Source organism: Notothenia rossii, assembly GCF_949606895.1.
Source record: "Notothenia rossii genome assembly, chromosome: 1".
Taxonomy (NCBI): Eukaryota; Metazoa; Chordata; class Actinopteri; order Perciformes; family Nototheniidae; genus Notothenia; species Notothenia rossii.
Window position 1 is genome coordinate 9,654,397 of NC_136912.1, and position 13,485 is coordinate 9,667,881.

The following is a 13,485-nucleotide window of genomic DNA, read 5'->3' on the forward strand; positions in this document are numbered from 1 at the left end:
CTACTGTTGACGCAGAAGTTGTCAATAAAGTTTCTTACCGGCCGGACCTCTCCGGTGGTGTTTGTGTATTGCCGCGCCAGACCGAAGTCCAGCATGTAGCACTTCCTGTACGTGGAGGGGAGCCGGCCCATCGCAAAGTTCGACTGCAGGAAGAAAAACAGAAACTCATCAGCTCAATAAGTTCTTATTTTTCACGTTTGTTTTTGATTCTCACCTGTTCAGACTTTGATTGAAAGGACTTTCCCAACCACTTTAAACAAAAAATGTGTACAGAGACTGCAAGTCAGATTAGAGACCTGTAACAATAAACTTGAATAAAGTGGTGAAATTAAACTCTCTGACACATTAACAATGAGACGAAGAATACTGAGAGACTGTGAAGTGAATCCCCATGTGTCAAATGTGACGAGGTGTGTCAATAAAGTTTAATAATAGGAAACCAGACCGACCGAGTCCTGATCCAGACTGACGAGTCCTGATCCAGACTGAGTGAGTCCTGATCCAGACCGACCGAGTCCTGATCCAGACTCACTGAGTCCTGATCCAGACCGACCGAGTCCTGATCCAGACTGACCGAGTCCTGATCCAGACTGAGTGAGTCCTGATCCAGACCGACCGAGTCCTGATCCAGACTGACGAGTCCTGATCCAGAACGACCGAGTCCTGATCCAGACTGAGTGAGTCCTGATCCAGACCGACCGAGTCCTGATCCAGACTGACCGAGTCCTGATCCAGACTGAGTGAGTCCTGATCCAGACTGAGTGAGTCCTGATCCAGACTGAGAGAGTCCTGATCCAGAACGACCGAGTCCTGATCCAGACTGACCGAGTCCTGATCCAGACTGACTGAGTCCTGATCCAGACTGAGAGAGTCCTGGTCCAGACTGAGAGAGTCCTGATCCAGACCGACCGAGTCCTGATCCAGACCGACGAGTCCTGATCCAGACTGACCGAGTCCTGATCCAGACTGACCAAGTCCTGATCCAGACCGACCGAGTCCTGATCCAGACTGAGTCACATTAATTAGCACGATGATAATAACGATGAAGCTGAGCTGCCTTTCCTTCCTCACCCCGACCTTCCTCTTCCTCTTCCTCTTCCTCTTCCTCACACTCCTCTCAGTTTGTCCTGCAGCTTTTGTTCCAGCTCGGTTCATTAATATGTAAATGTATTCAGCACGAACATCCTGTCTTCACTGCTATCGGAGGATTCTACTTTAAGCTTCTGAGCTTTAATATGGACTCAGGCTTCATCTTCCATCCACCGCACAAACAAATTCAACTAAATACTTTGTAAGATTTATCAAATTATGAATACATAAAAAGTCTCTCTAGTTGCCCATCTAGTTTTTATTTCTTTCTTTCTATCTAAGGCGAAAGTATTATTATTACCAATAAGGACATGATGTGATCAATAATAACCTTCAAACACAGCAGTAGATTACATAAATAAAGATATCATCATAGATTCATTTATTGATGTTTTTCGCCGAGTGTTTATTTTTATTTTTTTATTCTGTGATGATTAATTTGACAAAAGGAATAATAACTTGTCAGAAAGCTTCAAAATACCAATGATTTATACCAAAAATATCCCTTCTTCAAATCTGTTTCCGACACACAATTAAATCTTTATCTAGTTGATCAATATGTTTTATATTTATTTTGTGAAGCAGCCAATCCACTGATCAATATGCTTTATCTTTAATTTGAGATGTGTCACTTTGTAAAGCACTTTGAGCTGCATGTGTTGTATGAAAAGTGCTGTATAAATAAAGCTTTGTTATTATCAGAGGTGGGAAATAGTGGAGTACAAATACTTTGTTACCTTACTTGAGTACATTGTTCTGGTATCAGTACTTTACTCCACTACTTATTTTTCTGACGACTTTTTACTTTGACTTCTTACATTTTGAACCCAAATACCTGTACTTTCTACTTCTTACATGTTGAACACAAATACCTGTACTTTCTACTTCTTACATGTTGAACACAAATACCTGAACTTTCTACTTCTTACATGTTGAACCCAAATGCCTGTACTTTCTACTTCTTACATTTTGAACCCAAATACCTGTACTTTCTACTTCTCTCATTTTCCAAACAGGCTGGTTCCTTTAGTTTGAATGTGTGTTTGGTGGCGTGATCATTATTATTTAGAGTCATTGCGTGCCTATTGATTTGAACACGATCCGTGTATCCATCATTTCCTGGTCTTCTCTAAAGAAGAGGGACCAATGAAAACGTTGTCATGTTGCCGTTGTTCAGCATGGAAACATTCATTAGCTAACAATAACATTATTGTTCTATTAATATAAAGGGAGGTCAGGTACTCTTTAAACCAGCTGGGAGTTATGGGTACTTTTTACTGAAGTACATTTCAAAGCTCATACTTCTTTACTTTCACTTGAGTAAAGAAGTTTAGTCAGTACTTCTACTTTTACCAGAGTATTTTTAAACACGAGTATCTGTACTTCTACTTGAGGAAAGGATGTGTGTACTTTTGCCATCTCTGATTATTATTATCAACAACAAAGTGTTCTCCTCGTACCGGTTTGATGTCTCGGTGCAGGAAGCCCACAGAGTGGATGGCCTCGATGGACTCCAGGATCTGCTTCCCGAGCCGCAGGGTGGTGCTCATGGTGAAGGTGCCTCTGGGCTGACTCCTCCGCAGGTCGGCAAGGTTACGCCCCTGCAACAACACCAGGATTATCACTTAGCAACAGTCTGGGAAAACAACAGAAAGAGGAACTACAGGGGAAGTAAACAAGCCGGCATCACTGTAAATGCACCTCAAGTGTTTTCGAAGAAATCTCCGAAGTTGAAACACAGTTAATATAGATTCAAGATTCAAGGCTTTTGTTGTCATTTAGGCATAGCTACGTATATTTTCCACATATATATATATATATATGTTTTATATTCTTTAACTTTTTTAAATTTTTAATGCTGTTTTATTTATATTTCTGAAATTTTTTGGACTGTTTATTTCTTGTGTCTAATTTCTCTTAAGCACATTTCCTCCCAAATTGGGATCAATAAAGTACCTCTCTCTCTCTCTCTTTCTCTCTCTCTATCTCTCTATCCATCTGTCCATCCATCTATCTATCTCTCTCTCAATCTATCTATCTATCTATCTATCTATCTATCTATCTCTCTCTCTATCTATCCATCTATCTGTCTATTCACATTTTATACAAATACAATAAAATAAAAAGTTATCTAAGGAACATATTGAGTTAAATATGGTAATATAAAAAAAGTTAAGAGCATAGAAGGTTAGAATAAAGTAAAGGCCAGACAGTAAAACGCAGTGCGGAAAGAAAGGTGGGTTTGAGGCTTTTCTTAAAAACTGAGGGTGATGCAGAGGTCCGTATGTTCCCATGATTCTTTTAAAGTACGTTTACAATGAAATCCGCACCAGAGGAAAGGTTGTTGAAGGTTAACAATATAATCTGTTTCTGTTGAGTCTGGATCTTTCCTTCACAATAAAAGCCCCTCAGCGTTCGAGCACTCTGACTCACCTGAAGCTGCATCACCACGTAGTTGAATTTGTCGTTTCTCCCGCAGCCTATAAACTTACAGACGTGGTTTTTACCTGGAAAGGAAAAATGAAAAAGAGTCCCCGTAAAACATTGAAATGCAAAGCAACACCTGGCACACTGTTAAGTATTATAGTGCAACATTTGGTGAAGTGTAAAAAATATTGTATGCAAAACAACATCTGGTAAACTGTCAAAAACATACAATGACTCATCACAACGCCGGATACACTGCAACACATTAAAACGAAATACACAACATTTCACACAATGTAAAAAAAAGCATTATATTGCATCACACTGGATATTCTGAAAAATATTGAAATGCAAAACATCTGACACGCTGTAAATTATTTCAATGCAACACATTGTAACACACTGCACATTATGTTGATGATAAAAGCCTTTTTACTGGTTATTACATTAAAGTATTACAAATTTGCTTTAAAGGTCCCCTATTATACTGTTTTTCATCAATTTATTATAGGTCTCAGATATATTCAGAGCCTGTCTCTGATTGGCTGAAACACCAAACAGATCATTGCAGCATTACCCATAATCCCCTCTGTTTCAGCCCTGTTGCTGATTCTCTGTCTGTGACTTTAGATGAAAATAAGGAGCCCCTCCCCAAAGAACACAATGGTGCTCTAGGAGGAGATTCAGGTGATAAGGTGTGTGGGGGGGGGGGGTTACCTTGGTTGGTGATTGGCTAATGGTTACACAAGCCAAAACATCGTTATGACTTCATAAAGTGGTCAAAATCTGATCAGCTTTTCAGACAGGTTTTTATAGAAATGGATCAGGACAGAAAGAGAGAGAATCTTTGTTCCTGAGACTTTCAGAGTCTCTTTCCACAGAGGGGACACATGGTGATGTAGAAGAGACATGAACAAGTGGATTTTGCACAATTGGTAACCTTTAAGTCTTATAGGTTGGCTTTTAGTCACAGTAGAGACACTAAATACATTTATGACCCTGAAAATGAGCATCATATGAGAAGCTTTTGAATCAGCAACGTGAGCTGAGAGTAAAAGCTCTGAGTAAATCTTCCACGACTGCGAGAACAAAATGTATCGCTTAGATTGAAATGTTACAGCGGGCCTGAGCCATGTTTTAAAAAGTGTGTTTTTGGACTCTCACCCTGCAGCTTCTTCAGCACCGCCACCTCCATCTTCAGCACCTGTTTGGGCTGCTGGGCCGACTCCACCTTCAGCGCCACGTTCTCCCGCGTCAGCAGGTCCAAGGCCTCGTAGATCTCCCCGAACCCACCTCCACCGATCTTCTTCAGCTGGGGACAGCAGGTACAACTTTAAAACTGGGGTAGCAAGACTTCCATCAAACTAGAAACCATTGTAAAAAATAACAGATTTAAGCGTCTGGGTTCAGCTGGAAACTACAAGAAACATTGAAGCCTTTTCAGTGAAAACAGCTGTTTGTTAAATAGCTTTACTTCCCTTTTTTATAATAATAATAATAATAATAATAATAATATAATAATACATTTCTTTTGGGGGGCGCCTTTCATAACACCCAAGGACACCTTACAGGGTTACAAATTTACACAATTAACATTTACACATTTTTTACAATTTTACCTTACAAATTAAAACAGTGGATTTAGTGAAGTATCAGCCGGGGTAAGACAAGACAAACAACAGGAAATGGACTACAAAAAGACACAAAAAGACACAGGGTACAGATTATAAAGAAAATACCAGTTTGAACCGGTGGGTTTTGAGTTGGGTTTTGAATGTTGCTATGGAATCAGACTGTCGGATGTGTAGTGGCAGGGAGTTCCAGAGTCTGGGAGCCGAGCAGCTGAAAGCTCGAGCACCCATGGTTTTGAGGCTTGGGACGGTGAGAAGTCCTACGGATGATGACTTATGATATGTTTCTCCCCACTTCTTTCTCTGTCTCCCATCTTTCTTCCCCCCATGACTTTGACTGTCTTTTATCCATTCCTTGCAACATTCTCTTGAATCATATGTCATTTCCTTGTTGCATTCTTATTTATTGTACAGTCCAAAGTATTGTGTGAGTTGCACTGTAGCAGAAACCTATAATACCAAAACTACAAAATAGCTATTTTCCATATGACCACAAAACCTTTGAATTTCAATTAAATCTTTTGTATTCTCCCAAACTTCCTTTGCATCTTTAAATGCTTCTCACCTCCTTGATTCGTGGTTATTTTTACCACCTTAATCCCCTTTTCAAGTGAAAATTCGAGTGTGAGCTTGAATTTTCAGATAGGTAGATGAGGTTTAAAGAAAGGTTTCACTTCACCTTTTTCCTTTCCTTCCATTTTTTAGTCTTTCTTCCTCTTTTACCTCATTTTCTCACCTTATTCCCTCTTCTACTTGTCGGTTACACACACACACAATTCACCCATATATGTATAAATATATGTTAGCATGTTGAAGCTCTGTGTCGGTTCAGTGGTTCAGACAGTAAATGGATCAGTGAAGTGCAAACACCCTGCAGGCTCCACGCTGCGATGTGATTGGCCGAGACAGGAGCTGCATTATATAACTTTTTATTTCAGATTCAAAAGGACGACAGCGGTGGCTGTTCATATGAATTATATAGAGACATTAGATTTATATGGATTAGCTTTTTAATGATTAAATGAAACACTTTGTCTTTAGTCAGTCTTTAAAATCACAGGTTATCCATCTCAGTTCTTGTTTAATAATAATGGATTTGAGTCAAATGTGTTTTATGTTCAAGTGGTAATGGATGAGTAGATATTGCTTAAAGAAAAGCCATCTGGTGTTTTATCATTTCAGATGTATTTATTTCAGCTGCTTTATGTTGGATTTGTTCTTGATTAATTTGTCCCTATAGAGGCCCTGGTTTTTCCTGTTCCTTTAGTGTGTTATGTTATATCGTTTTATTGTGCATGTAAATGGTCTGCAAAGGCTAAAATCCCAAAGTTCGCTCCAGAGGGAGTTTCTCTCACTCTCGTGTTTCTATTGGCTAGCGCTCCAACACATTGTACGTGATAGGCTAAGGGGCGGGACATCTCTAAGCGGTTGACCAATCACAACAGAGCCGGCCAGCTAACCAATCAGAGCAGACTGGGCTCTGGTTTCAGACAGAGGGTGAAAAGAGGTGCTGCAGCACAGGCAGTATGAGAACAATAAAGAGCTTTTTGAACATTAAAGCATGGAGACATGTCACAGTAGAGACACTACATACAAATATGAACCTGAAAATTAGCATAATATGGTCCCTTTAAGTTCTCACACTGCATTCATTTCTGAGTAGAGACCAGTTTGGAAACTCCTTAACAAAAATTCATACTGGTGCATTCCTGGACGCTGTGAGTTAGGACTTTTTAGTTAAGAATCAACATGGTCATTTCTTCCATAACAACATTGATTGCCTTTAAGTCTTATAGGTTGGCCTTTAGTCACAGTAGAGACACTAAATACAATTATGACCCTGAAAATGAGCATCATTTGAGAAGCTTTTGAATCAGTAACGTGAGCTGAGAGTGGAGTGGGGAGGGAGTTCCTGACTCACCACTTTCCATCGGTCTTTGACCATGCAGTTGGGCGGCAGGATGTCGGCCTGCTCGGACGTCCCGTTCATGTTGGCGTTGTCCTGGAAGCCGGGGACTAGGCACTGCATCTGCCAGCCAGACAGAACTCGAGCAGCTCCCAGCTTAAAAGAGCCATTTATCTGTTGGGGGGAGGAGGGGGGGAGACAAAGAGGGGAAGGGAGGCAGAAACAGTCAGTACCTCAAACACACCGTCTACGTGCTGGGAGGCTCCCAGTCTCTAAACCCCAGTGCAGTCCGAGTTAAAAACAGGCATTAGAAATGGCTGGCTGCCATTAGAAGCCATTCTTCAGCTGGATCAGGCTACAGGCCGGTGGGGGGGGGGGGTTAGGGTTGGGGGTGTGATGGTATTTGCAGTAACTGGAGCAAATATCATGTGTGCAGAGGAAGCAGACGGACACTCGCTGACTGCTGGACGGCCCGACGGCCAATCGGCTGCTCCGAATCATCAGAGATCACAACGCTCTGGTTCCTAATCGACCGACTGAACTAACAACCATCAGCATCATGAGCTCATCCAAAAAATGTCTTTTACAGCAGTGAGACTTGCCAAAGACATGTCGTTGTACTTTGTACGATGACAATAAAGATATATTCTACTCTATTCTATTCATCGTGCTCGTCCAACATGATCCAGCTGAACTGAAAGAGGCTGATCTGGAAAGCTACTCGGATTGACTTCATATTATTTTATTACCTTAAGTTTAAGGTCAACATGTTAGGATACTTTAATCTCCGCTTGCTCTCTGATAGTATGATATCCAAAATGATATAATTTCTCATGTCTGTAGATTAAATGTGTAACATGTTCTCAATCGCAGCTCATCTAATGCGGAAGAACTTTGTTAGGTTTAGGAAGATCATGGTTTGGGTTAAATTAAGTATCTTTTAATATAGAGCTGTGTTAAGCTGTTACACAACTCTACTTTATAATAAGAAGATCTCAGAAAGTCCTCCAACACTGTCCAAAAGTCACAATATCCACCTTCCTTGTATAAAAATGAGTAATTATTGTCTGTTAGCAGTCAACTAGTTTAAGTTAAAAAAAACATGTTGCTTTTACACAAATATTGTTACTACAGATAAACGAACAAGCTATAACATGTCAAATAGGGAGCTTTGAATAACTAGTAAGTGGATTTTGTTACCTTTGAGAATATGTTGCTATCCTTATGCTAAGCTAAGCTAACCTTCATATGTAATGTACAGACATGAGAGCGATCTGAACATCTTACTCAAACACAGCGAAACACTACAAACTTCAGTAATTAAAGTTCAGTAAAGCTTTGTTTGACAGGTCTGTTATTTACGAATCATCTCAGTAATAATTTCTTAGGAAACGATTTACAGAAAGATGTATTAACATTCCGACAAAACTGAATTGTTTTGGCTTTCCTCTATATGACTTGGGCGCCAACTTCATTTTGAAATGGGGTGACTAAAAAGTGGTTATGCTTTTAATGTATAAGGATTTATGTTGTCAAAAGAAGATAAGCTATGCAATTGAACTTGGTAATTGGGGTAAAATTGTCCCTGAGTGTTGCATAGCAGGTATAGTCTTCACGCCCAAGTGAAGTAGTGCTCCAAACAAGCTCCATAAATGAAATGGTTAGACTGGTAGCCTGGATGAGCTCCGGTCACGTTATTAAATCCTTTTTTTTTTAGATTCAAGGAGTTCGTTGGACACCAAACTTCTGGAGGGTGATCTCTGCCTGAGAAGACGACTAAAGGGGAATTCAAGTCCCACAGGTCTTTTTATATATGTGTGAAGAATGATAAGATCTGAGCTCTTATTGGTGGTTGTACACTTGAATATCTTCTGCAAAAAGGGCTATTAGTTATATATAAAAGCGTGTTTTCTGATTTGAGCCTTTGATGGGGTCATTGCAAAGACTTGGCTGTGGTTAAAGTGGGTTAATTATTGCACTGAAGTCTGTTCCTTCACACTGAATATGGATTAGTAGAGGAGGATGTGGTGGCAGGCAGGTTCCTCACGTAGCATCACTCTGACCGCCTGTGAACACCTGTCTGTCACTTCATCTGCAACCTAACCTGATAACAGTTTAACTCTGCTCTGAAACAACATGTCTGCCATGAATGGTCGTCAGTTTTCAGTGGATTCGTGGGGAAATTTGAAGTTCAAAGTGATGCATGTCAGTCCCCAAACCATGCTGTTCTGCATGCAATGCCACGGGCCGTCATCAGTGCATGCAGATCTCAGGCGGCCTGCAGATAAAATGGAGAGTGTCCGCTGTGTTTCCAGTCAGACCAGCTCTGACAGAGGACTGGACGGACTGGGAAGGAGGGGAGGAGGCTTCTCTGCAGCTGCGTTACACACAGATATGTGTAAACACAGCAGCAGCAGCAGAAGAAGCACCTTCATCATCAGCTGAGCAGCCGCCAGCAGCTGGGATCACTGTAACTCTGGAGAGTGAAACCTGCTGCAGGCCTCAACTCGCTGCTGAGCCGCCAATCACTGCAGAGGGCGGGACCTCAGAGCTCCTCTGAAAACACTGCAACACCAAGTTGTTGTTTTTGTTGTTGCTTTTCTTATCTTTCTCAACCTTCTTTCTTGTGCTCTATCATGTTTTTTGTGTGTTTCTATGCCGGTCACTTGTAAGGAAGTCTAACAACCAGCGGATCAGAACTGATAAATGGCATTCAATATAGTAGTATGATGTATTGTTATATAGTGAAGTATAGTTATAGTTATAATTCTAATAGTAATGAATAGTAGTAGTACAAAGCATACTGTAGCAACACATCTGATTGTTTTGTAGAATCAAAAGCAAAGTATGATATACAGTTTAACTTATTATATCATATGGCATAACAAAGTGAAGTGTTGATATCAAATGTAAAGTATCCTATCTTATAGAGAGGTGTGTGTGTGTAGGATATGTACAAAGTAGTACCATGTGCATGTATTATACTATATAGTCACTATTAGTATCATATATATAGTATTGCACTATAGATTTAAAATATATTACAGTAATGTTAAGCAATCAGGTTCGTATAAAACATGAATCATATCATGTTTTGAAGCATTGAGTGTGTTTTATAGTATATTTTGTATTGACTAACATTCGACTCTTAAATGAACAAAAATAGATAAATTACCGTACTTAATATGAATATGTTTTCCCACTGCCTGTAAAACAAGAAACTGGCTTTCCCTACAGCACTTAATATCAAATCATTGTGCAGTATTGTATTACGATATCCTGATGTGTTGTATCATCTCCTGTTGTTCTATTGTTTCCTAACCTACAGTAAAGTATTGTTCAGTATAATATTGACAACTGGCGTGTAACACAAGTCCAAACGAGAGAAACTCTGAGGTCCCGCAGCGTCTCTCAGCAGATCAGAAACATCCTTACAGACACTTTCTCTACCGTCAAACCTCAGTCTGCGCTTCTTCTTCTTCTTCATCACCACCACCTACAAGTCTACTAGTCTGTTACTGAGGGGGGAGGGGGAGGGGTGATCTGCCAGAAGCCGGTTTTGCATCATTCCAGTTTTTTTTTTTGATCTGATGATTCAATCAGAGCTCACCATAGTTCTGAGCTCCCGGAAAACCTGACGGCTTACAACAAATCCTGAGCGGGACAAAACCCTTCCTGTTCCTGTGTTAGCCTACAAGCCAAAACAGAGGGCACAGTTTTTACCAGGAGAGGAGACAGAGGAGGAAGGCTCCACCAGTGACATCAGAGAGGGGGAGGAGCTTGGAGGGACACGCCTTCATACACCGGGTTAAAGAACAACAGCAAATATCCACGAACCGCACCCTTTATCCACGTGAAGCCACATTCACCAAAACACCTTCAGTGTGCCTGCTGGAATAAGAGGATGAGACCGAGGGATGTGACCTCTGACCTCTAGCACAGTGGTTCTACACTTTGTGACGGCTATAGCAATATACACATTTGTAAAATAAATGTAAATATATATATTTTTTTAAGGTCGTTTGCTAGCCTGGTGGCCGTTTCAAACTGTTTCACTGTTTAAAATGTGTTCACAAATTGTGCCGTATACACAGATGTTGTACAGATTATATTCATCAGTGCGAATGGGAATCCCTATGATTATGGTTGTTTTTTATTTTGAGAGTGTATTAGTTGTCTCCACAACCTTGTCAATAACTTTTGAGGCTGTATAGGGAGTTGTAATTGAAGGTTTTGAAAGCGTTTTGTGTGCAAATGTTGGAGGTCCATAATACTACACAGCACGGAGACTATCTTTTAAATATTTGTGAATATTTCAGAAAGAGGCCTATTTATTTTTTACATTCATGTTATATATAAATTATTAATAGAACGTTTCTTTGCAGCCGTCATAACGCTAATAGAGAGATATATTTTATATGGATCGATATCATCAGTGGAATATTGGATGAGTCACTTCCAATCACCAATACTGGATCCAAAAACACAACAAACTGTATTGACGTTTTAGGATCTTTGGATTTCTAACCCCTAACGAGGTGCACGACTAGTGAAGTAACTGCAGCTGGAGTAGTTTGAGAGCTAACTGCTAGCTTACTGGAAACACGCTAGCCTTATACAGCCAAAATATCTTTCAGAGCCTCTTCCTAATTCCCTTTTTAACTGCCTCTGATATGTTGTTCTCAGGATTTTTCATTATATAATAAGCTAACAGGACAAGATGCTTAGTATGATGTCTTTCTATTCGCTTAAAAAACAGTTTACAATGTGCGAGAGAAGCTTTCATAACACAAGGCTTCATACCGAAGTGTTTTGGTGAATGTGACAGATGGAATAATAGAGAGACTAATATCCATAGAACAGTTTCATATTTGTTATCTGCAGCTCAGAAACACCAGCAGTCTGAACATATTATAAAACCACTCTACAATAATAGCAAGGATACACATTAAAATCCAAAATAATGTAAAAAGGTAATATGGTATAAACATTGTAGATGTGACTGTTCAAATACTTCTAAATTATTATTTTAGAAAAAAAGTAAGATATTAGAGAGAAACTTTTTCTTTTCCAACCCCAAAAGCAAGAGTCTGTTCTATCTATTAAAACAATACATACATTGTTTTTCAAATAACATTAAATTATATTAAATAAGTAAGGTCTTAATTTTCAGGAAATTTAAACATATATTTTTTCCAATTTGTTGATGTTATCTGTGAATATTAATGTATCTGAAGATGTAAAGGGTTATTTACTGTCATTAAATCAACTTCTTATGCTGCGTTCACACCGGACGCAATGCGAATATTCGCAACGCTCTAAACGCTCGAGTTTCACCACGGCTGTCAGCTGTGTTTACTCGCATCATTCAAAAAAGACGCGCTGGCTCGGGGGCAACAACTACAACAACATGAACATATTTTACCGTGATTAAATTGTAATACACGTTTCTAAATGTTGCCGAAGTAACAACATACTGATACCGGTTAGTAAAAACCATGAATTAATGCTTTGACAAGTATGCAGGCGAAAAACCTTTTAAAATGCTTGTTTTCTGAATGTAGATCGGATCGACCAGGCTAAGCTAACGTTGTATATGCTCCGTCCACACTCATAACAACGACCTACAGACATAAATAAACCAGCGACTGTATTCGCCATGACACAGACAGTCTGTGGTTTGTACTTGTTTAACTTTTATCTAGTTTCTGAACAGATATGCGGAGCTGTGAGCTCTGAGTGCTAACAGCTAACGGCTGATGTTTTGGTTTTCTGGTTCAACGTCAGTTAAGGCAGGCTGAGATCCTCACCGCTAATTGGCTACCGCGAGATCGCGTTATGGGAATTTGCGTTATGGGAATCGCGTTATGGGAATTTGGCGCTCGAGAAAAAATTGAACTCCAGCGGTTGTCGCGGCACCCGTCGGAGCTAATTCGCGTCTGTCCGGATCTCTGCATTGACTTTACATGTAATCGCACTGCCCCCAAACATCGCATCGCGTCCGATGTGAACACAGCATTAGAGTTGGATTTTGGCACACAAATCATCCCGTATATCAAACAGTGAATCTACCATTTTTGTTTTGTTCTGCATGGTACTAATTTTTGTGTAGTAATAAAATGAATTGCTGTAATTAACAATTACAACTTGTGAAGTTAAAAATGGGTGACAGCAATTATTAAAATCTCAGATCAGCAGTGTGTCGGAAATTACCACTTCAAGTTAAATTAAGTCTAAATATGGGACTTATCCAAGTGTTGTTTGATGGTTTTAAGTTTTGTGCTGATTATGAGATGTCTTCACTATTCGCTGTCATCATGTGTAATAAATGTAAGTGATTCAACACAAATAATTGCCTTCAATGAAATTAGGGTTTCACGTCTAAATATTTGAACGTTTTAAGTTTGTCAATGTATTTTTTAAGAGATCTTC

At 39.7% G+C, this 13,485-nt stretch overlaps 1 protein-coding gene across 3 annotated transcripts in view; it reads right to left on the bottom strand.

Annotated features, from left to right (window-relative positions):
- ttbk1a (tau tubulin kinase 1a) overlaps positions 1-13,485 on the bottom strand; it is a 49,772-nt gene that overhangs the window by 32,463 nt on the left and 3,824 nt on the right. For 2 of the 3 annotated variants that reach the window (XM_079681515.1, XM_079681514.1), the window contains exons 2-6: positions 7,069-7,227; positions 4,681-4,828; positions 3,523-3,596; positions 2,550-2,690; positions 39-143 (exon numbers count right to left, since the gene is read on the bottom strand). In XM_079681515.1, coding sequence (XP_079537641.1) covers positions 39-143; positions 2,550-2,690; positions 3,523-3,596; positions 4,681-4,828; positions 7,069-7,176 — 576 coding nt within the window. In that variant the 5' untranslated portion in view covers positions 7,177-7,227. Of the gene's footprint in view, positions 1-38; positions 144-2,549; positions 2,691-3,522; positions 3,597-4,680; positions 4,829-7,068; positions 7,228-10,663; positions 10,745-13,485 lie in introns of all 3 variants that reach the window. The other variant, XM_079681513.1, reaches the window with a different exon arrangement.